At 43.2% G+C, this 21,712-nt stretch overlaps 3 protein-coding genes across 13 annotated transcripts in view; 1 reads left to right on the top strand and 2 right to left on the bottom strand.

Moving 5' to 3' along the window:
* Positions 1-4,160, bottom strand: part of atrnl1a (attractin-like 1a) — a 286,426-nt gene extending 282,266 nt beyond the window's left edge. For all 4 annotated transcript variants that reach the window (XM_072677372.1, XM_072677371.1, XM_072677373.1 and 1 more), the window contains exon 1: positions 3,574-4,160. In XM_072677372.1, the coding sequence (XP_072533473.1) occupies positions 3,574-3,812 (239 nt within the window). In that variant the 5' untranslated portion in view covers positions 3,813-4,160. The remainder of the gene's footprint in view (positions 1-3,573) is intronic.
* A 4,275-nt stretch (positions 4,161-8,435) lies between these two features.
* Positions 8,436-16,842, top strand: LOC140553975 (hyaluronan-binding protein 2-like). The gene is made up of 13 exons (XM_072676771.1): positions 8,436-8,495; positions 8,623-8,923; positions 9,506-9,619; positions 9,764-9,871; positions 10,800-10,916; positions 11,056-11,166; positions 11,753-11,924; positions 12,555-12,649; positions 12,755-13,178; positions 14,923-15,065; positions 16,025-16,159; positions 16,277-16,422; positions 16,625-16,842. Exons 1-13 carry the CDS (start codon positions 8,436-8,438, stop codon positions 16,790-16,792), a joined length of 2,094 nt encoding a protein of 697 aa, XP_072532872.1. The 3' UTR covers positions 16,793-16,842.
* A 453-nt stretch (positions 16,843-17,295) lies between these two features.
* The window catches only part of LOC140554406 (E3 ubiquitin-protein ligase TRIM21), a 58,938-nt gene continuing 54,521 nt past the window's right edge, over positions 17,296-21,712 (bottom strand). For 6 of the 8 annotated variants that reach the window (XM_072677364.1, XM_072677360.1, XM_072677367.1 and 3 more), the window contains 3 exons: positions 20,480-20,499; positions 20,005-20,174; positions 17,296-19,513 (listed from right to left, as the gene is read on the bottom strand). In XM_072677364.1, the coding sequence (XP_072533465.1) occupies positions 18,948-19,513; positions 20,005-20,174; positions 20,480-20,499 (756 nt within the window). In that variant the 3' untranslated portion in view covers positions 17,296-18,947. The remainder of the gene's footprint in view (positions 19,514-20,004; positions 20,175-20,479; positions 20,500-21,712) is intronic. The other 2 variants (XM_072677366.1, XM_072677363.1) reach the window with 1 other exon arrangement.

Consider the following 21,712-nt stretch of genomic DNA (forward strand, 5'->3'; position numbering starts at 1 on the left):
TCCCCCAAGCCATCAGAATCCTCAACTCAACATCTTTCCTTCTGTCCATTTGTGTTGGTTTTCCCCATGTGATCCTCCCTTGCCTCCGCCCTTGTTCTTAGTGTTCCCACTTGTGCCTCCTTCATAGCCCCGCCCTCTCGTGATCTCACCCGGGTGTACCTTGTCAGTCTCTGTGTACATATAGAGTATTTGTTCTATGGTTCTTTGTCTGGTCTTGTGAGCGACCCCATCTGTGCCCTGTCTGTGCATTAAATATATTAAGACCAGATAAGATTAAGATGATGATGAGGGTTCGATACCCAGGCTCTGCAAGCTGCCACTGTTGGGCCCTTGAGCAAGGCCCTCTCTGCTCCCTGTGTGTGTGTGCTCACTGCCCCTAGTTCACTAGTGTGTGGAGGACACATTTCACTGTACATAGTACAGTAACAGATACGTGCACCTTTACCTTGTGTTTGATTTGCATCCCAATATCACAAATAGTCCCTTCTATTTTTTTGTATACTGATGTTGGTTTGTCCAATTACTTTTGAGCCTGTGAAAAAGGAGGAAGTAGGTAAAAACAGCTGTAATTATTAAACTATTAATGCAATATTCTCAATAAGTCAAAATCACAAAAATTGCGACATTCTCCAAAGACATCGCAGGCATAATTTCAACAGATATCCAGCAAAATACCCACCATGATTAGGGTGAGCTCAGCTCAGCAGGTTATCACTGTACTACAATACTGATATCAACACACTAGCTAACCAAAGGGATTGTTAGGTCACAGAAAACACACACACACACACACACACACACACATTTAGATCTAGACTCTACAATTGTTCTGCATTCAGAAAACTCCACATTCAAGAATATTCAGGGGCGAACAACAATAGGGACAAGAGCCTGAAGTTAGAAAGCTGCATATTAGGTTATTCCACCCCAGACTAGCAAGAAGAAGATCTGACAGGCTTTCTCTGAACAAAGCCTCTCTCTTTAGTCTTTTCCCCACTTTCTGTCACAGAGAAAGAGCTGATTATCTCAGTCCCTGAGGTTGAAATGTTCTCAGTGTGGTTAGACTTGCTCCAGGACTGCTCCTCACTTCCTCTGCTGTGTTCTGTGCTGTAAATAGTGGGATATATATATAGAGAGAGGAGCTACAGAGCATGATCTACAGGGAGGGAGGGAGGGGCTGTATGAAGGTATCAGTGTCTGAAGATTGACAGATGTCACAGTTTCTGCTGAGAAGCCAGATTATTTGTCCAGACTGAATGAACACTCCTTTCTTCAAACCCAGTGAAGAACTCGGCTGTTCGGAGATTAAAAAATTTCACAATTTCTCAATTTTTGTTCTTTAGGTCGATGTTTGGACGATGATCAGATGAAATACGACTATTTTGCGCTTCAGAATTGAGCAGGAAGTCGTTATAAAATATGACTTCCATCATTCGGACTAGGGTTAGGTAGTTCATTTTAGTTCATTTTAATGTAGTAGAATGATGCTTGTATTTACCCTGTGGTTTAAGCCCAGTCCTGAACTGCATGGTATTTGTCAGTAGAAAGAAAAATACAATTCACAGCTAGGCTTAATACTTTTGTGGGAACCTAGCCCTGCAGGTACTCTCCCAAGTACAGACCCTGTAGTTCACACCTCTTCACATTCATGACCACATTACTGTTATGATTATATGATTACATAATTAACAGTTTCATAGGTCCTAAAATCTAGAACCCTGTGGCACTTCACAAGGTAAGGATTTCTAATTGAACAGTACATTAAAATAAGAATAATTTACAGAAAGAGAAATCAGCCCAATAAGGATGTCTTTTCTCTGTGATATCTAAGTCCCACATAACTAACCTACTGGTTAGATCTTCACAAGCTTAACTGAAGGCCTAAGATGTCCCTAAGATTCCCCATCTACATATATATACTGGTCCACCGGTCTCTATATATATTGAAATCTGATTGCTGTGTGGGACGGAATGCAAATATATGCAAATGTGGACGCTGCACTGCACTTATTACTGGTGTTTTGGTTGTACTGGGAAGGGTTATGGTAGTGGAATGCATGTTGAAGAGATGGATGTTATAGCATGTGGCTCAGATGGATCTCAGACCTCCTCCTGAAGTGGAGGATGAGGCTTGTGAGGCTTGGCCTTATCCAGATTAGAGCTAGGCGATATGGTAAAAACACAGATTATAATCTGTTTATAATGAAACGCGCAGTCGATCAGTGTTTATTAAGCACTATCAATGTCCTCAATATACGAAGAAAAGAAGAAAATTGATCACCATGCAATTTTAAGCGATATGAAGTATCCCATATAAATGGGATAACTGAGGTGTAAATGGGGTAACTGAGAAACCAGAGGGTCCAGAAGTCCAGTGGGTGGGTCCTCTGGAAGTTCTAGATACGTCACTAAGCAGCATTACGACTAAATGTTCATGTTTAATCTAGAAAGGCCAAGTTTGTTAGCTCCAACATACTTCGAGAAGCCCTTAAATGGCCAATAAGAAATTAGCATTATTGTAGAGGTGTTTTTTTTTTTTTTTAGAGGTTTGACATGCATGGCCAGACCTGAAAGCCAAGCCACTAATAGTCTCAGTTGTGACTTTAAATTGACCTCCGACACACTATACACACAATCCCTTGTGGTTGTTGCGGCGCAATAGATAACACCACTACCTGCTACATTACAACACCATGTGGGAGACCAGGGTTCGATGCCTGGTCTGGGTGATTATGCTGCGCTACACCAATAAGAGTCCTTGGGCCAGACTCCTAACACTACATTGGCCCTCCTCTGTGATATGAATAACCTTGTATGTCGCTCTGGATAAGAGCGTCTGCTAAAATGCCGTAAATGTAAATACCTGCTGAGAAAATTCATATATATATATACATAATGCAGCCTGGATGGCAAGTTCAGAATCTGCACATTCAGCAGAATTTACCCCCTTGTTTCCCTGAGCTAGGGCTGGGAAATAATTCAACATAACGCATTTCAAGGCATTTCAAGGCATTTTCTCCATGGGCGATCTAGGAGGGTATAAGAAACACAGTGTAGAAACAGGCTACGAGGGGTTAGAGGCATTGCTATTAGAGATCAACAAATAAATCACCACCTACTTACAATATTTTACACCAGGCCAATGCCCATAACAGGACCCACCCACGTTCCTTTGGGCAATGCAGCGTACTGAACTCAAATCCAGTGCTCTGGGACGGACACCAGATGTCACAGAGGACAGAGGACTGGGTTCACTGTCATATATATGGACAGAAGCTTTAGAAGCAGCCTTATAAACAAAAAGTGAAATCCACAGGGTTACGCTCGCTGCTGATTTGTCCAGCTGGATGCAGTTGGATGTAGCATTTGTTGTGTGAATGCAAAAGGGTCCAAATATCTACTTTTAAGGAATAAATACATTATAATACATTATAATATATTATAATATATTGTCTTAACAGCCACCGTCCCTTTCTAAAATATGTTTGGGGCAAAAGCTTTGCTCAGAAGTGTCATGAAACATAAAACATGTTTACATCATGAAATTCCTCTCTAAAATACATAAACACCCACCTGGATCTCCCCTGACAGTGCTGACACTGGTCCCCCACCCACCCATGGTCACAGAGGCAGGTCCCGTTAACGCAGCTCCCACTGAAGCAGCGCTGCTCGCAGGTCCCAGGGAGGAGGGCTCCGGTGCAGAGGAACAGACGACAGCAAAACAGTGTCCACAGACCTCTCCTCAGCCACAGTCCATCCTGAAAAACTCCAGCAGAGAAAGACGAGGACTTCATTTCTGTCCTAAAACTCATAACTCCAGCGATATGGACCCTGAAGCCATGATGCCTTCGCTTAATAATTAATAATAATAATTTAAATAATTTTTTTAATTAATTGTGGCCACAAAATAATGCACTATTTAACAATTACGTGTATATTTTCGACTCGTACATTGTTATTAAAATCAAATAATTAAAAAGTTCAAATTAAAAATTCCAGCGCGCGGGGAGAGTGCCCGGATGTGCTGCTATGTTTTTAATTATTATTATTTTTCGTTGAGCAGCTCCAACATGACATAATTCCGTTTAAAAGTGATAAAATCCCACAACCGCGGTAATAAAAGAGTAGTTTTAAATGAAACACGCTGCTAGCGCTGTCTGAACCGCCTCTCAGCGAGTTAGCCAGACAGCTGGTGTGGGGTTGTTTTTTTTCCCACCTGTATAACGACAGTCCCCGCCCCCGCTGCGCCTGGATTGGCTATTAGATCGTTCATTCAAGTGATTTGCTTTCTGATTGGTGGATATCAACAGAAAACGCGATATTGGCAGCCAATCGCAGCGATTGTAGCCGGGACGTGTCGGAATAGGAGTGGGAGGAAAAACAGGCGGACGATAGCAGATAGACAGACGGAGGGATGGAGGGATAGATAGATGGACACATGGATAGATGGATGAATATATGGATGGATGGATAGATGGATAGACAGATATGTAGATAGACAGAGTGATGGATGGATGAATGGACAGATGGGTGGATGGATGGATGGATAGATAGATGAATGGATGGCTAGATGGATGGATAGATAGATGGATGGATGGATAGATGGATGGATGGATGGATAGATAGACAGAGTGATAGATAGATGGATGGATGGCTAGATGGATGGATAGATAGATGGATGGATGGATAGATGGATGGATGGATGGATAGATAGACAGAGTGATAGATGGATGGATGGATGGATGGATGGATAGATAGACAGAGTGATAGATGGATGGATGGATAGATGGATGGATGGATAGATGGATGGATGGATGGATAGATAGATAGAGTGATAGATGGATGGATGGATGGATAGACAGAGTGATAGATGGATGGATGGCTAGATGGATGGATAGATGGATGGATGGATGGATAGATAGATAAACAGAGTGATAGATGGATGGATATATAAACAGAGTGATGGATGGATGGATGGATAGATAGAGTGATAGATGGATGGATGGCTAGATGGATGGATGGATGGATAGATGGATGGATAGATGGATGGATGGATGGATGGCTAGATGGATGGATGGATGGATAGATAGATAAACAGAGTGATGGATGGATGGATAGATAGAGTGATGGATGGATGGCTAGATGGATGGATGGATGGATAGATGGATGGATAGATGGATGGATGGATGGCTAGATGGATGGATGGATGGATAGATAGATAAACAGAGTGATGGATGGATGGATAGATAGACAGAGTGATAGATGGATGGATGGATAGATAGAGTGATAGATGGATGGATGGATAGATAGACAGAGTGATAGATGGATGGATGGATAGATAGACAGAGTGATAGATGGATGGATGGATATATAAACAGAGTGATAGATGGATGGATGGATATATAAACAGAGTGATAGATGGATGGATGGATAGATAGATGGATGGATGGATGGCTAGATGGATGGATGGATGGATAGATGGATGATTGGATGGATGGACAGATGGGTGGATGGACAGATACATAGATGGATGGATGGATGGATGGATAGATGGAAAGATTCCCCAAGGAAATGTAGTTGTATTTCCCCTCGATAGCAGTGATTTAAAGCAACAGCCTCATAAACCAAATCAAACCAAATTTATTTGTTTAGCACTTTTTACATCTGTTGTCGTCACAAAGCCGCTTTACACAACCAGTAATTAGTAAAAGACAGAAAAAAATCAATAAAGACCCCCAGTGAGCAGCCAACAGAGAGAGAAACTCCCTCAGAGCTGGAGGAAGAAACCTTATGAGGAACCAAGACTCACCAGGGGGACCCAACCCGTCCTCCTCTGATCAGAACTATAAGTCACCAAACCACCTAAACTGTTGTACTGCTCAGATGTGCAACATATTTATAACTGTAATATAATAATCATGGTGTAGTATAACTTAATATAGTCATGGCAGTGATGGTCAGAGTAATGAGAGTACAGGTAAACACCTAGATCCCTGTGCTGACTGGGGATTATAATCTTGCACAGATCATAATGATTATAATGCCTATTAATTAATTAATGCCTTTAATTAAAAAGAATGCCAGAAAATATCCACAAGCTAAAGTTTACAAATCCCAGAGGTCCTGGCTTTAGGCCTGTGCACTTTCCACTACCTCTGTAATGTAGAGTTCACTGTTTCTATTAATACATTGACCAGCTGAACTGTCTTTTTCACTGAAGCTCTGTGTCCCATTACTGACCTTCCTTTCAACGTAGCAACGTAGTTTGTTTCTTGGGTGGATGTTGGATGATCCCAAAGAGCTCAATGCTGAAGGGGTTGAATTAGAGCTTGAAATGCATGATTTCACTGTTGTTGTTCACTGAGAAAGAGCAGATTGGACAGATGGTAGGTGCTATTGCGTAATCTCTGAAATTGGATACCAAATGTTTTTTTTTTTCAGTCTTGTTTACCATACCTTACCTGACCAGGGTTCAATCACTGATATGTTCACAGCATGCTAGACGACGCATGACGACTTGCACCCATTGCTGACACAGATGTGCACATGCACACACACACACAGCTTGTCTAGTCCCTGTAGAGAAGTATTACCAATAGATTAGGACTCTCTGGAGCAGATAAACATGAACCTATTGGCACCATGCTGCCTAATGCCAGGCGTGGGCTAGAGGGGTATAAAGCCCCCCAGACTAGTACTTCGAAAAAAGAACCAGCTTTGTCTGTAATAACAGCTTTAAGTATGTTGGGATGAGTTTCTACCAGCTTTGCTCACTTTTTGGGAGGGATTTATTTGCTCCAGGTTGTTCAGGGTTGTGTCTGGATGTTCAACAGAGCCTTATATTCTCAACTTGATTGAGACTTGGTTTTGCAGAACATGCAGAATTGCGCTGTATTTTCCCCATCCGTCTGTCCTTTAACAAGAAGCCCAGTCTCAACTGCGGAAAAACATCCCTACAACGTGATGCTGGTAAGATGGTGTTTGCTGAGGAATGAACAGTGTTGGGTTTATACTAAACATTTCAATTTTTACCACAAAACCCAACCCCACATTTTATCTGGGTCACTTCAATGCTATCGGACAAAAAACAGACATGCCTGACTGTGTTCTTTTCTTCAGTATTGACTTCTGTGTAGACACAGGCCACACAGGCTGCTTGTACACTGACTGACCTTTACTCTATTCTCATTCACTGAACTCTGTAGCTCCTTCAAAGTGATGCTTGGCCTCTCTGTGGCTTCTTTCAATTACATGTACATTTATGGACACTTATGGCATTTAGAAGATGCTCTTATCTGAAGTGCTTGATCATTCCTGCAGAATATCCAAAGTTAGTCTTTATAGACTCAGAATTCAAGATACCTTTGAGACAAGACCCTGCAAGAAATGAGCACCCATAAATAATCACACAAGATAGCAAGTGATTGTGCTGTTCAGACACTCACAGGGACACTCACTGGTGCCTTGCTCTGATGCTTTGATTGTTTTGAGGGACAGCCTTGTCTAAGCAGTGCCTGCCAACTTATCCAAGAGTGATTACTAGGATAATTAGTATCAATAGTATTATTTTGTAGTCTTTTCCTGTCTTGAGCATGTCTCCACTGTCCCCAATATCATTAGAATGCTCTTTGGTCTTCACAGCTGTCCATTAGCTTTCTATTAGATTCACAGTCTGACCAATTGTGCTTGAATTTTAAGGGGCTTTTATCCAGAAAGAGTGATTTTAAGCCAATCGGGCTTTGTTTGCCATTGTTACACCAACAAGTTTAAACCTGGAATTTGTACAGTACAGAAGTTAATTACATAAAAACTATATTATTTTTAAATCCATTCATTTTAAGGCTTAGTGATTTAAAAGTAAAATAATGTATATGACAAAACAGCAAAGTGATTTTATTAAAGTCACTTTAATTAATTAATTTAGTTAATTTGAAAAACACCACATTATTAGGAACCTTAGACCTTGTATTTAGGCCCACAATGCATAACTACTAGCATAACAACAGTTCCATAGGCCCCAAAATTAAACCCTGTGGAATCCCACAAGATATGCTATATAGCAAATAATTCACACTAGTTTCTGCATTAGGATTAATAACAAAACAATGGCCCCCAACCCCAGGGTGCAAGGGGTTAATATGATACATACTTTAAATGATGTTTCAGCCCCAGTTCACCCTAAACTCTTGCCTTCACCAGGGACAAAGTCTGAACAAACATTTTCCACCTCTGGCAAATAGTAAAAGCTTAATAGTAAAAAGATAAAGAGTCCAATATTGGGATGAGGACAAGGACAGATCAGATCAGTGTGTGTACAGTGTACACACACAAACACACACACACACAAGCACAGGTCACCGACCTTTTTCTGACTGTTGCAGCCAGTGAACTACAGAGAGTTGCCTTATGGTTTGTCACTCTGCCCAGCAACCACCATGAAGCTCAAGCTGCTGCTGCTTCTCCTATTCCTCTGTGCCTTCATCATACCTGCACAGGTGAGGCCTAAAGTCATCACTCTGCTCATTCTGCTCAGTTTCACACTGAAAATTACACTTAACTGTAATAACAATTGTCCTATTTTATACTGAATCAAGTATTTTCTTTTTCTGATAACAAAACCAGTTCCTACCTAACAAGAAACATGACGACCATGACCGGGAGGATAAAAAGGAAAAACCAGGAGAGAGACCAGGACATAAACCAGGGGACAAACCAGGGGATAGACCGGGAGACAGACCAGGACACAGATCTGGAGAAAAACCAGGGGATAGACCAGGAGACAGACCAGGACATAGATCTGGAGAAAAACCAGGGGATAGACCAGGAGACAGACCAGGACATAGACCTGGAGAAAGACCTGGAGATAGACCTGGAGAAAGACCTGGAGATAGACCTGGAGAAAGACCTGGAGATAGACCTGGAGGTAGACCTGGAGAAAGACCTGGAGATAGACCTGGAGGTATAGGCCGTGGGCACGACAAGAGAACTGCAAAAAAACGAGTGGAGGGTCAGTCACTCTCCAAACATTTTACACAGTATTCACTTTCCAAATCTGTATTTTTACCATGAAATTAAAGTGAAATATTCCTTATTAATAAATCTAAAAAATGTTGTTATGATATCTAATATCTGTCATCGGTTCCTTTAAGTGCAAAATGACTGGAGCTTAGACGTTTACAAAGAGCAAATTCTAAAAATAATGAATAGACTGCCACATTTTCTCATTTCAGCATTCTCAATTATCTAAAAGTGTTCATAGCTATCGCTGGCTAGTTGGCCAATGCTCGCTAGCTACTGTGCACTTGAAGCTCAGTGAAATATGAATGTTTATGAGGACATATTTCACACAAACGAAGACATTAGCTCACATTGGTTAGTTAGTTAGTATCTAATAGCTAATATTTAAGCCTCATTAATGATGTAGGTACTTTATTACTTCGCTAAATTAACATGGCACTTCATTAGCAATATGTTGGCGAGAACCATTACTGTAACCATTTACTAGTCATTAACATTAACATTTCAGAGTTGCTGGCTGACTACGACGAATTCGAGGACAGCAGAGACGATGAGGATGAGAGAAGGGGACAGTGGCTGTTTGAAATTCAGGATGTGAAGGGTATGATGATCCACTGACTGCTACGGCTAATTGTTTCGTGTGCTCTGTACAGCATGGCGTGGATTTCTCTGCTGAAGGACAGGGAATGTCAGGAGCATGACTGTTCACCTTTCTGTCTCTCTGTCTCCACGTATGCATATTCAGGCAGTTGCACCCCAAATCCATGCCTCAACAGCGGAGTGTGTGAGGAGAGGAGGGGGAGATTCAAATGCAAATGCCCCAAATCCTTCCACGGCAGGAGATGTGAGAAAGGTAAGCGAGATCATCTGGCCTAAGTAGTTTAAGTCCTGTAACTCGGAAAAATCACTTCTATCGTAAACAAAACTCACAGACGTCACATTATTATACTGGGAACCTCACAAAAACTCCCCACTCAAACCAGCAAGCTCAGCCAGATGTGGTGGTTAGCCTGCACTGGCAGTGGTAGAGTACAGTATGAGTGGCTGATGTTGTATAATGCTGTAAAAGTTTAGTAGCAGACATCAGTACACATGACAAAATGCACTGGGTATTCAGACCTCCTGTTAGAACTGCAGACATCCCATCCTATGGAAATACTGTATATGACAAAACAGCAAAGTTTCACTTAATTAATTTAGGTTATTTGAAAAGCACCACATTATTAGGACCCTTAGACCTTGTATTTAGGCCCACAATGCATAACTACTAGCATAACAACAGTTCCACAGGCCCCAAAATTGAACCCTGTGGAATCCCACAAGATATGCTATATAGCAAATAATTCACACTAGTTTCTGCATTAGGATTAATAACAAAACAATGGCCCCCAACCACAGGGTGCAAGGGGTTAATATGATACATACTTTAAATGATGTTTCAGCCCCAGTTCACCCTAAACTCTTGCCTTCACCAGGGACAAAGTCTGAACAAACATTTTCCACCTCTGGCAAATAGTAAAAGCTTAAGAGTAAAAAGATAAAGAGTCCAATATTGGGATGAGGACAAGGACAGAGCATTAGATGGAGAACTGTATGTAATTAGTAGGCATTAGGGAGGCACTATCAATATGCGGGAGAATCCCGCGAGTTGCAGGAGAGGTGGGATGTCTAGACCTGGGGTTCTGAAAATGGCCATGTGGTCTACAGACTCTGAAAAGTGTCCTGATTTGTTCATTAAACAACTGCTTATAATGCCAACTTTCTACCAATTTCTATTTCAGGTAGAGTCATTTGCAGAAAGGACACGTGTGGGCGTGGTCAGTGCGTTCTAACGTCGACTGCGCCTTTCTATGAGTGCAAATGCAAAGCGCCGTTCAAACCACCCAACTGCAAAATAAGTAAGATCCTCTCAACAGCAGACACAGCTGTGCCCGTTCCCATTCATACAACCTCATAGAATAGGTACGTTTGCAAAGGGTTCAGGCATGTGGTATTAACGGACTTGTGCACGTGTGTCTGTCGTTTGTGCTGTATAAGTTGCCCCATGCGACCCCAACCCGTGTCTGAATGGAGGTACTTGTGTTAAGGATGGGCAAGACTTTGACTGTGACTGCAAGGAAGGCTTTTCTGGAAGATTCTGTCATGTCGGTAAGCACAGCTTCCCCCTACAGCATGGAGTATTCAATATTTCTAGGCTGTGCTTTGAGCTTTGGCTTCGGAAAACAACCTTTGATTAGGAATAAATAATAAATAATAATAAAATAGAACAAATAAGCTGTTTTTAATTCTGATTATCATGATAATAATAACTCAAAAAGTAAAGCAACAGCTACCGTAGTATAACCTTTATATGGTGAATTGTCGGCCTTGTGTTAGCATTAGGCTGCACGTAGCATCTGCTGATATTTCGTGACCTAACTTCATTGATCTGCTAGTTAGTCTACTCTATAAACAAGTCTAGGTGATACTCTAGGCTAGATTTGATGCAGATTTAGACCAGATTAGTTCTTTTTCCTCTGATAACTGGTGATATGGTGGTCGTTTGAACAAGGTGTGGCCACAAGAAAATATACAGAGGCCAGGGAAGAATATATTATCTTATTATATATTGTGGCCTCAATATATCAATCTTGTGGCCACAACTTATTAAAAACAACCACTGTGGCCTTTTAGGAGCTCCGCCCAGCCATTTACTTTGCTAGTATAATGTGGTTGAATGTCTTCTGCTCCTCAGGCCCAGATGACTGCTACACAGGAGACGGAGAGTCGTACAGGGGAAAGGTGTCTGAGACAGAAGATGGAGATGACTGTCTGTTCTGGAATTCCTACTTCCTTCTGCACAGAGGAATAAACCCCTTCAGCACATACGAGGACTCTCAGGGCCTGGGTCCACACAACTTCTGCAGGTTGAGGAGATACATAGTCACATGCACTGCGTTAATTATTCAGTCATTAATTATGTGTGGTATTATTCAGTAGCTACTAAACATTATTATTTCACTGCTGTGAAGATAATGTGCAATTTATGCCATTGTGTGAGTGAGGAACTGGACTGTTGGTCCAGTAAATCAATGGTAAATGTAGTTCATTACACAAATATCTGACAATATCTAAATATTCATGTTTGTATTATTAGAGAATTTGGTATGTGTGTAATATCCAAAAGCCAACACTGACAAAGACGGCCACAAATTTGTGTTGGACACAGATGGAATTTGGCCTCCGCCTTTAACCCACCTGTGCAGCAAACACACACCTACATACTAGTGAGCAAACATGCCCTGTGTAGTGGGCAACCGTCAGGGAGTAGAGAGGGTTAAGGGCCTTGCTTAAGGACCCAGGTATTGAACCCACAGTGCTCTAACCACTGAGCCACTACTGTCCCCATTCACTGCTGTGAATAGATAGGCAGGGCTTCCTACATTATGGCATAATTACACTTCAATAGTAAATGAAAACTGTGACACTGTGAGGGTAGGACTATGCTTAATCCCTGTTCAGGGATTTACACATTTAATGTGTTTCCCAAACCACAGAAACCCTGATGGTGAATCAAGGCCATGGTGCTTCATACGATTAGGAAAGAAGCTAAGATGGGATCACTGCAACGTGAGGAAATGTCCAACCAATGGTGATTATAGTTCCTCACCCCCTTATTTTCCCCTTCCTGCAGAAAAATGCATGTGGTAGTACCATACACTCATCTCTCCCCCTACCAAAATGCACTCTCTTCCAGATACTGCCCCCACTGCCCCTCCGAAACCCAAACCCACTACAGCCAAGCCTGCAGTCAAGCCCACTCCCCAGCTTCCACAGCCACCACAGGCCAGTCCAAGCCAACCTCCAGAAAGCCTTGACCCAGTAAGTGGTCCTGCAGAAAGCCCCACCCCCGGAACTGCTGTCCAAGAATGCAACGTCTCTGGAAGCGCTGTCCCAGAAAGCTCCGCCCCCCAGCTGGTGGAGCATTTTACAACCTGTGGGAAGCCCCAACCAAAGAAGTCGATGAATCGCATCTATGGGGGTCTGAAGTCCCTTCCTGGAGCACAGCCATGGCAGGCCTCTGTACAGGTCAGACCAAAAGGTACCACCCTGTCCTTCAAACACGTCTGTGGAGGCATCCTCATCAAGCCATGCTGGGTGATGACTGCAGGACACTGTATGTGAGTAGAGTTTATGCAGCACATTCAAACAGAGGGTTCGAAGCCAAGAATTCAGCCAAGCCAAGAATTTACACACTTTGCATTTTACCCCAAACCAGCCAGCAATGTGAGCAAGAGCCTTATCATCAACAATCATCATTGATAGGGGAGCTAATGCTTTTCTAAGGAACGTCACTGTGATTAAAATCAATCATATTGATTAGCCAAAGGTACTGAATTGAAATCAATCAGTGCTCTCTCTTTATTTATTTTTCAAACACTTTATTTGGATAGTACACTTGTTTACCTTTGACTTACATTCCACTAAATATCTATTAAATTTTATGTTAACCCTCAACCTGGCCCGAAACCCAGCCCTGGTCATAATTCTAATCACTGAACATTTGTAGATAGTCTATAGAGGGTATGCATGTTACAAGTGCTGCTAAAACACAAAAATGGCAAGAATTGGAAAGAGCTTTTGTGCGACTGTACAAATAGATTCAGTTGTTCTTTTATAGTATCCTTTACTGCAGAAAGCTAAAGAAAATGAAACGCCTGGACTCCCAGCACCGAAACGTGTGGGAGCTCCCTGATTGATGATGTCACGCTCTGAAAACAGGTGGGAAAAAAACAAGCCCACCGTAGTTGCGTGTTAAATGACCAGTAGATGTCACTAAAAGGGGAGAGCAAGCAAACCTGGATAAACCAGTCTGCTAAATGGGCCTAAAACATTCCTAAAACCATTCATTTGACTTTGGGCTCTCAGATATGAGGCTCTAAACATGTGTGATTTGAGCCTCAGTTAGCTGGACATTCCTGGCTACATATCAGAGTCAGCTGGTTCTTTGGTAATTTGGTCGGATCGACGTTGAGTTCAACAGCCTGTTTATTATAATTTGTATAATTTTTCTCCCCAATTTGGGTAGCTAATATCCCACCCACACATATTCTCCCTCTATCACATGCAATATTCCCAAAACTGGGAGGGTGAAGACCGACACACGCCTCCTCTGACACGTGCACAGCCAGCCAGCACCACTTTTTCCCGAACTGCCGCAATCAATGCGCTCAGAGGAAACTGCTGTGTACTCGGCGCCTGTGCTGGCCAGCAGATGCCAGAGCAAGGCCAATTGTGCTCTCTCTGAGCTCCGGCTGCCGATGGCAAGCGGCATAACCGAGATTCTAGCATCCAACTGCCTCTAAGTTGAGCAGATAATCGCTTGTTTCATTCCCTAATAATCGCAGCTGTGTTGCAGTCAGGGAGGGAGTGTTCCCACAAATACCTGATGTCCATGCGTACCTTCTATAGAGGGCTAATTAAAATTGAGACCCAGAAAACAGCATTTGAGCAATTCCTCCTGACTGCCAAAATGTTCCTACTGTATGACAGCCTGTAACGAGTACTGAGATGAGATGAGTCTGACCTCAAAAGGCTTCTTCTACAGTGATCCAAGCTCAAACAGAAAAGAACAAACAGTGTAATGTAGATGGACGTTGGCCCCCTGGTAGCACAGCTGGCCGAATGTGTGGGAGTAGAGAGGCTGCATTAATAATTTCCTAAATCTTCATCTGTTAGATCACTTTGCACTTTCAGCATTAATGGAGACGCTTTATGGAGAAGCTATGTCTTTTCACGCAGACTTTGGCCTCTTTTCACTTTGGGAGAAACAGATAGCAGTCTAGGCTAGGAAAGGAATGACCACATTGGAGTAGATTTAGAGAGACACATGGAGACTTCACTGACCCTTGTGTGTGCCCACAGCGACAAGAAACAAGACTTCCAGGTGGTTCTTGGAGGTCTGGACTTAGGCAAGGCCGAGTCATCAGACCAGACACTGCCAGTTGTGGAGACCATTGTCCACGAACAATACAAAGAAACCAATGACGGAGTCCAAAATGACATAGGTGATAAACGTTCCCTTCATAGCTTTTTCAAGTGTTTCAATTTATTAATAGGCCTTAGATACAGACACTAAGGGTGAATATATATATATATATATATATATATATATATATATATATATATATATATATATATATATATATATATATATATTTATTTATTTATTTATTTTTTTGTTGTTGTTTTTTTTTTGTTTTTACTAATTTACTTTTTTATGACAGTGTTAGGGTTTAAATGTGTATGTATAAAGGACTTTACAGCACATATTAATGGAATCTTGTTTAGTCAAGAAAACATATTTAAGGCATATTTTCATTAATTTTAACAACAGTGTTTGGAGCTCCATCTGGTGCCTGCAAACACCCTGTTTGACAGACGGGAGAGAACAGCGCGCTGTGATGGAGTGGTTAAGGCAGGCTGCATGTGCATAAGGACTTCATTAGGACTTAGGCAAAACTCAACATCCGTACTCCAGTATCAAAACAAGCAGCATGTCAAAAACCAAGTAAACCAAGTAAACCAAACAAGCACGACATGAATAGGTAGTGTCATGGGTAGAGACTCCATACTAGCACACCAAGCGAATGAGCTTAAGTGGAGTCCTAATCAGTCCAGAATTAACTTTGCCTGTGTGCCTGGGGCCTAGCTTTAGAGGTGGATCCCAGCCCTTGTCCACTGAGGCCAGCAGAGGGAGACATTACACGTGCCTTCCTTTGTATTTACAACACCAGCACTGAAGAGCGCATTCAGAACAGCGTGGTGGCTAACGCTAATGCTAATACACACACAAAACTCAGCATTAAGAGACTTAGATCGGATTGGGGGCCATAATAAGCTAATAAGCTGGTCAGGACATCCCTACTTAGGAACTGTAAAGTAGTAGTAGTAGTAGTACTAGTAGTGATGGTGATGGTGATGGTGGTCATTATGAACCCGCTGCATGTGTGTACCTGTTCTGCAGCTTTGCTGAAGCTGAAGGCCACAAACGGGAAGTGTGCAGAGGAGAATCAGTTTGTGAAGACGGCCTGCTTGCCCACCGAGGCTTTTCCTGATGGTACCGAGTGCACTATCTCTGGATGGGGAGCCACTAAGGAATGTGAGTCAGAGAGTTGCACGCTCCCTTGTATAATAGCAGGTGTATAACAGCACAGCAGGTGAATGAGTACTGAGTACTGAGTGCCATCCCTACCGTCTCCTTTTCTCTGCACGTTAGCTCAACACGGCTCCAGTCAGCTGCTGGATGCTGAGGTGCTGCTGATTTCGCAGGACGTTTGCTCCAGCAGTAAAGTGTACGGGCCAATCGTGGATCACACCATGTTCTGTGCTGGTTACCTGCAGGGAGGAGTGGACTCATGCCAGGTGAGGAATTCTCTGTACCTAAGATACAGCTGGGACCGCTGTGCTGCGTTAGTATTTTACTGTACATTTGATATGCACCACACATTCATTATTCTATGTTAACGGTTAGGTCTGTGACTGTATTACCAGTTCACGCCGACACGTCTCCTTCACCTCTGGTCTGAGAGTGCATTTCACCCTGTGCCTCTTGCTTCCCTGACAGGGTGACTCCGGAGGACCCTTGACCTGCACGAGAAACCAGACACACTTCGTCTACGGCATCGTTAGCTGGGGAGACAGCTGTGGAGAGAAGAACAAGCCTGGAGTTTACACCCGTGTCACTCACTTTGTGGACTGGATCAATGCAAAAACTGCCAGTACAGCGCCTTAAACCCCTCTGGAGAGCCGAGCACTAATACTTCTGTGGGAACTGAGCTGAAAAAGAGAAGGCATGTCCACCTGTTCCTGTGTGTGAGTTGGGAAACCAAAGCCCAGGTGTTGCCTCATAGCAAAACTCTGGGTTATTTGAGTAACTGTACAAGTAAAAGAAGTAAAAGCGCTGTTGGTTCTTGCTTGGTGTTTTCTTCATTTACTTATGGGACTTATCAGAGGTCCCCCCATCTCACAAGCACAAGCTAAGTGACTTGGCTGTGCTAAATTGCACCTAGGTGTGAGTGTGTGAGGTACCCTGCAATGTCCTGAGGGCATTCCTGCCCTGCGCCCAATGATTCTGGGTAGGTTCTGGACCCACCATGACCGTGACCAGGTAAAAGTTGATAAGAAGATGGATAGATGTATGGATGGCGTGTGGGGAAGCCTAAACCCTCCAGTAAAAATATATCCAGATGTCTCCAAGGAAGAGGCAAGAGCAGGACGTATGCTGGAAAACATTTATTGGCTCAATCACTTTTACAGTACTAGCATACTGGTGACCACGGTGGTCCACCTTGCTGAGCTGGGCCCCCAACATCATTAGATGCTAATGTAGTGTACTGCTGCATAACTTAATCCTATAAGAACTGCTAGGTAGTTGTATATCCCCCCCAGCTTATCACCCAGTGCTTCTTTGCCCAGGAGGTTCATGAAGCTAGTGAATTAGCTCTGGAATCTTGTATGAATCTAAATGATCTAGCAAACTCCTGCTGTCTGCTCTGTGCCTCGGCTAACTTTTGCTAACCTTTGCTAAGCCCTTTTTCTAGTAATCATCAAGCATGTCATTCCATCTGTGCTGTACATGTAAGCTACATACGTAGCCACATGCTTTCAGCCGAAAAAAAAGCATGTCTATGACACCAGGGGGACCAGTCTGGCAAGGGGGGCCACCATGGTTACCACACTGGCTCTGGTAAGTTACACAAAATACCACCCAAACTCAGTATTTAGCTAACACACAAGGTTACTGTGCATTACATTAGTGAAAACATGGCTAATTCCTGAGAGGCAAAGAGCTTTCCAACAACAACAGGAGTGTTTTTCCAGTATTTCCTTATGGTAACGGTTCCCAACCCTGGTCCTGGAGTCTGGGGTGCTGCCAGGGATTTTAGGCCCCATGAAAAGATGGTATACTGGGCCCCACAACTCTAATAATTCTGCCAAAATAGTCTATAAATTATTTTCAGACACAGGCCCTAGAATCATTACAGTAGTGGGACAGATCACAGTGATCTAATAAACGACTCTTATAAAGGTGATATAGAGGGATCTTTGAGTGATGCCTCTAGAACCTGTGAACACTATGGAAAACTGGCCTTTCTTGCTGTTGTGCTTCCCCTAGGGGTAGTTATTCACCCTGCAACAAGTCAGTGGAGCATCATGATCATTTTGAGTGTACCTGAGCTGAAATAGGTGTGCTAGAGCAGAATAACTCGGACAGGGGGAACTCCCACACCAACCCTATTACAGGATGGGGAATCGCCTTATGTGATGCTGCATTAAAAAGGTCACGATAGCTCTGACTGCACATTGGACAATCTGGTGAGAATAGGGTGCCATCCTGGTGTCTTTGGTTTACAGGAATTCATGTTGATCACATATTCATCACTGTTTGCGTCTTCTGGGCACCATCAGTACCTGAGCAGGGTGTAGTGGGCAATTTTGAACACCTAGATGTTATATGACTGGAACAGTGTCAGAGGAGGCCTGGTACAAAGGGCTAAAACGCCCCCAAATACAGCAACCTTTAAAAAGTAAGTGCTGGGATCAAAATGCCCTAAAGACTTTTGCTGCTATAAATAAAATACATCAATGTTGGACTATAAGAAGACTATTCGAAGCTGCTGTGACCAATAATGCCTCAATCCTGGAGTAGTCACCACCAATTCTGTCATTTTTAAACCCGGAAAACCATTAAATTCAATCATTAATGCTGTTAAATATGAAATTGCTTGTTCGTATGCTAATTAGGTTGACATGTCTGTATAAGATGGCCTTCAATCTCAGTTATAAGGGCAAAACCTGTGCCTTAAAAATCATTCCCCATCCCTGGACTGGCAACAACTGTCATGGGCCTTGCTAAGTTGGAGAGGTCCGCCAAGTGGTCACACTTGCTAGGACTTTGCATGAGCAGCATTACAGATTTTGATTGGCTGCGAGTTGCTTCCTTGAAGATCGTGTCCTGGACACAGAGCCAGCTGTAGGTGGTCTGTGAACGTCCCGACACAGAACGCAAACAGAGGCGTCATGTTGTCCTCCCCCAGGAACATCACCAGACCCGCGGGGAAACTGCAAAAGATACCGATCCGGTCAAAGTGAGTGCAGATGGGCAGTGGATGGGACTTGCCGCCGTGCCAGGCCGTGTAATCCCCGTCAAAGAACTCCACACACCAGGACCCATCTTTCCGGCCCAGCCAGCAGTTCTCCTGGCGGCCCTTGCGGGGAATGGAGGGGTAGGTGAGGCCCAGCTCCCAGTACACCTTCCCTCTCACGTCTACCTCCCAGTAATGACGGCCCGAGTCCCAGCTCTGCAGGCTCAGGACGTTGAGGGTGGTGTCAAATCTGCTCTCGTTGTCAGATACTTCCTGCCATACGCTGGTGAAGGTGGCGCAATCCTTTGATGGGGAAATGATCAGCTTGGGATGGGCCGTATTTGGGTCCAGGGTCACTTCGGTCAAGCCTGAGAAAGTGAAAGAAACGACCAGTTTGTTAGAATACATTGTGTGATATACATGAGACTGCTTAAACATCTTTGTCTGTTAGCCTTGGACTTGAAGGTAGCCATTAATGCTTGGCCCATAGTACAGGATTTGGCTAATCGGACTACCCCATGTGGCTAAAATGGTATCAGGATACAATCCAGATACTAGCCACCAGTGACCAGGAGTAAATGGGGTCATAATGTGAACCTACACCCCCTGCTGGCTGCAATACAAACTTTTTTAGTGCATGCAATACATTTGGCCGTAATGGATAAATGGTTAATGGGCATTTTTTCTGACCACACAAGAAAAGTAGCTACAAATGTAATGGCAGTATGTCCTAACAGGTGTTTCTGTCTTTTTGGCCATTTTCTATCATTTGGATCACTGACCTCCCTATGCTCATGATCCCAGCATTAAATTAGAGCACAGTTTAGACAACTCTCCCACCATCTAAAGGCAGACGTACAGCTTTTGAGCAGTCTCTTGGCGACGGGGGTCTGAGAGCGGATGAACAGCAACAGGTTGTTGGTTAGGTCCAGCATCTGCTCTGCCTTCACCTCGTCCAGTCTCACAAGGCCTGGGTCAGTAACCCTCAGCAAGTCCTCCACCCTGTCAACGAGCCAACCCTGTCCAACCCTGCAAATCACTCCCGTCCCGCCATATTACAAAAGCCATTCTCATTTAGTGGACAGTCCCATCATAAACAACACTGAATGGAACGACGATTGAATGCCACAGCTAGGTCACAGCTGTCACCCCCACCCTCCACCCTACCCTCCACTGCTTCTACATATACAGGTTTAAAAAAAGTACAGTATCTAAGAGAGCTGGTGTTATTGCTGGACTGCTCGTTTATGCGAAATCCAGAAGCAGGCATGCCTCGCATAGTGATGCACATTAACTCTCAACAGGGGAGGGGTGGGGGGGGCAGCTGTACATACCTGTCCTGAAGCTCAGTGACCTGTGAGAGTAAGTGAGAAGGAGAGAGGGGAAAAGAGAGTGTGCGTGAGAGACAACCACCAAGCATTTGTGCTACGTCCGGTCAAAAGTTTGGACACAGCTAATCATGGGGAGCGGTTATATGGTTACGTATACTGTTTTGCATTGTTTAGAATAACAGTGAGGACATGAAGACTATTACATATCACACACTGAAGTATGCAGTGACTGTAATAGTAATAGCTCCACAAATCTACACAGTCTTCTGTTTTACTTTCTTTAAAGTAGCCCCTCTAAAATACCTCGAGTTTACTTCACAGGCTTGGTTAGGGGTGTGCCGATTAGATTAGAATTTGGCTAATTGAGGATTTGGGGCAGATTTATATAAGCCTTGTACAGTGTGGGCACATTAAACAGCCTCATATATGTTTACATTACTTTTTATTAACCAACAGTACAATATGAAGAGCATTATTTGCTCCATAATGGGCCAAAAGGCTTTAATGGGCATTTTAAGCACAAAAAGCTTTTTGATATTTCCTACACATCAAAAAAAGGGTTCTTCAAAGGTTCTCATGTAAAGGTGCAGGTTCTATATACTGTAGAACCATGGTAGTTTTATATGGCGCCACAAAATAAGGTTTCTTTAATTGTCACGTGTCAGAAACCCTCTTTCAGTACTATACAGAACCCTTTTCACTTAGAGTGTCCAGAATCAAAATAATAATAAGTGACAATTTGGCTAATTCAGGCTGTGCACCCCTACTCAAGCTGCTCTGCAAGTAAGCTACTTCAACAGACTTGGAGGCCTTGTTGCCTGCAAGAGATATACGTCCAAATATTTATGGACACCCCTTCCAGTGAATGCATTCAGCTACTTTTCAGCTAAATGCACACATAGACACACAGCTTACTTAGTCCTTGTAGAGAAGTACTGCCAATAAAATAGCAGACTCTCTGGAGCAGATAAACATGTTGAACCTGTTAGCACCATGCTGGCTTATGCCAGGGGTGGGCTAAAGGGGTATGACTGTGCTCTATCCTGTACTTTTGGGATGAGCTGAGGAGTTGGGGATGAGGGTGGGGTGGTGAGCATCCCACATCCTGACTTCATTAACGCTCTTGTTGCTGAATGCATTCAATCATAATCAATCAAATCCTCACAGCAATGCTGTTTCAAAATCTAGTAGAAAGCTTTCTTCCCTGGACAGTCGAGACAGTTACTCCAACAAATG

Source organism: Salminus brasiliensis, chromosome 4 (assembly GCF_030463535.1).
Source record: "Salminus brasiliensis chromosome 4, fSalBra1.hap2, whole genome shotgun sequence".
NCBI lineage: Eukaryota > Metazoa > Chordata > Actinopteri > Characiformes > Bryconidae > Salminus > Salminus brasiliensis.

Excerpts from the sequence above, each read along its gene's own strand:
- LOC140553975 (XM_072676771.1), top strand. The coding sequence starts at position 8,436 with ATGAAGCTCAAGCTGCTGCTGCTTCTCCTATTCCTCTGTGCCTTCATC. Across the intron at positions 12,650-12,754 it reads GAGGAAATGTCCAACCAATG|ATACTGCCCCCACTGCCCCT; the intron begins GTGATTATAGTT and ends ACTCTCTTCCAG. Across the intron at positions 13,179-14,922 it reads ATGACTGCAGGACACTGTAT|CGACAAGAAACAAGACTTCC; the intron begins GTGAGTAGAGTT and ends GTGTGCCCACAG.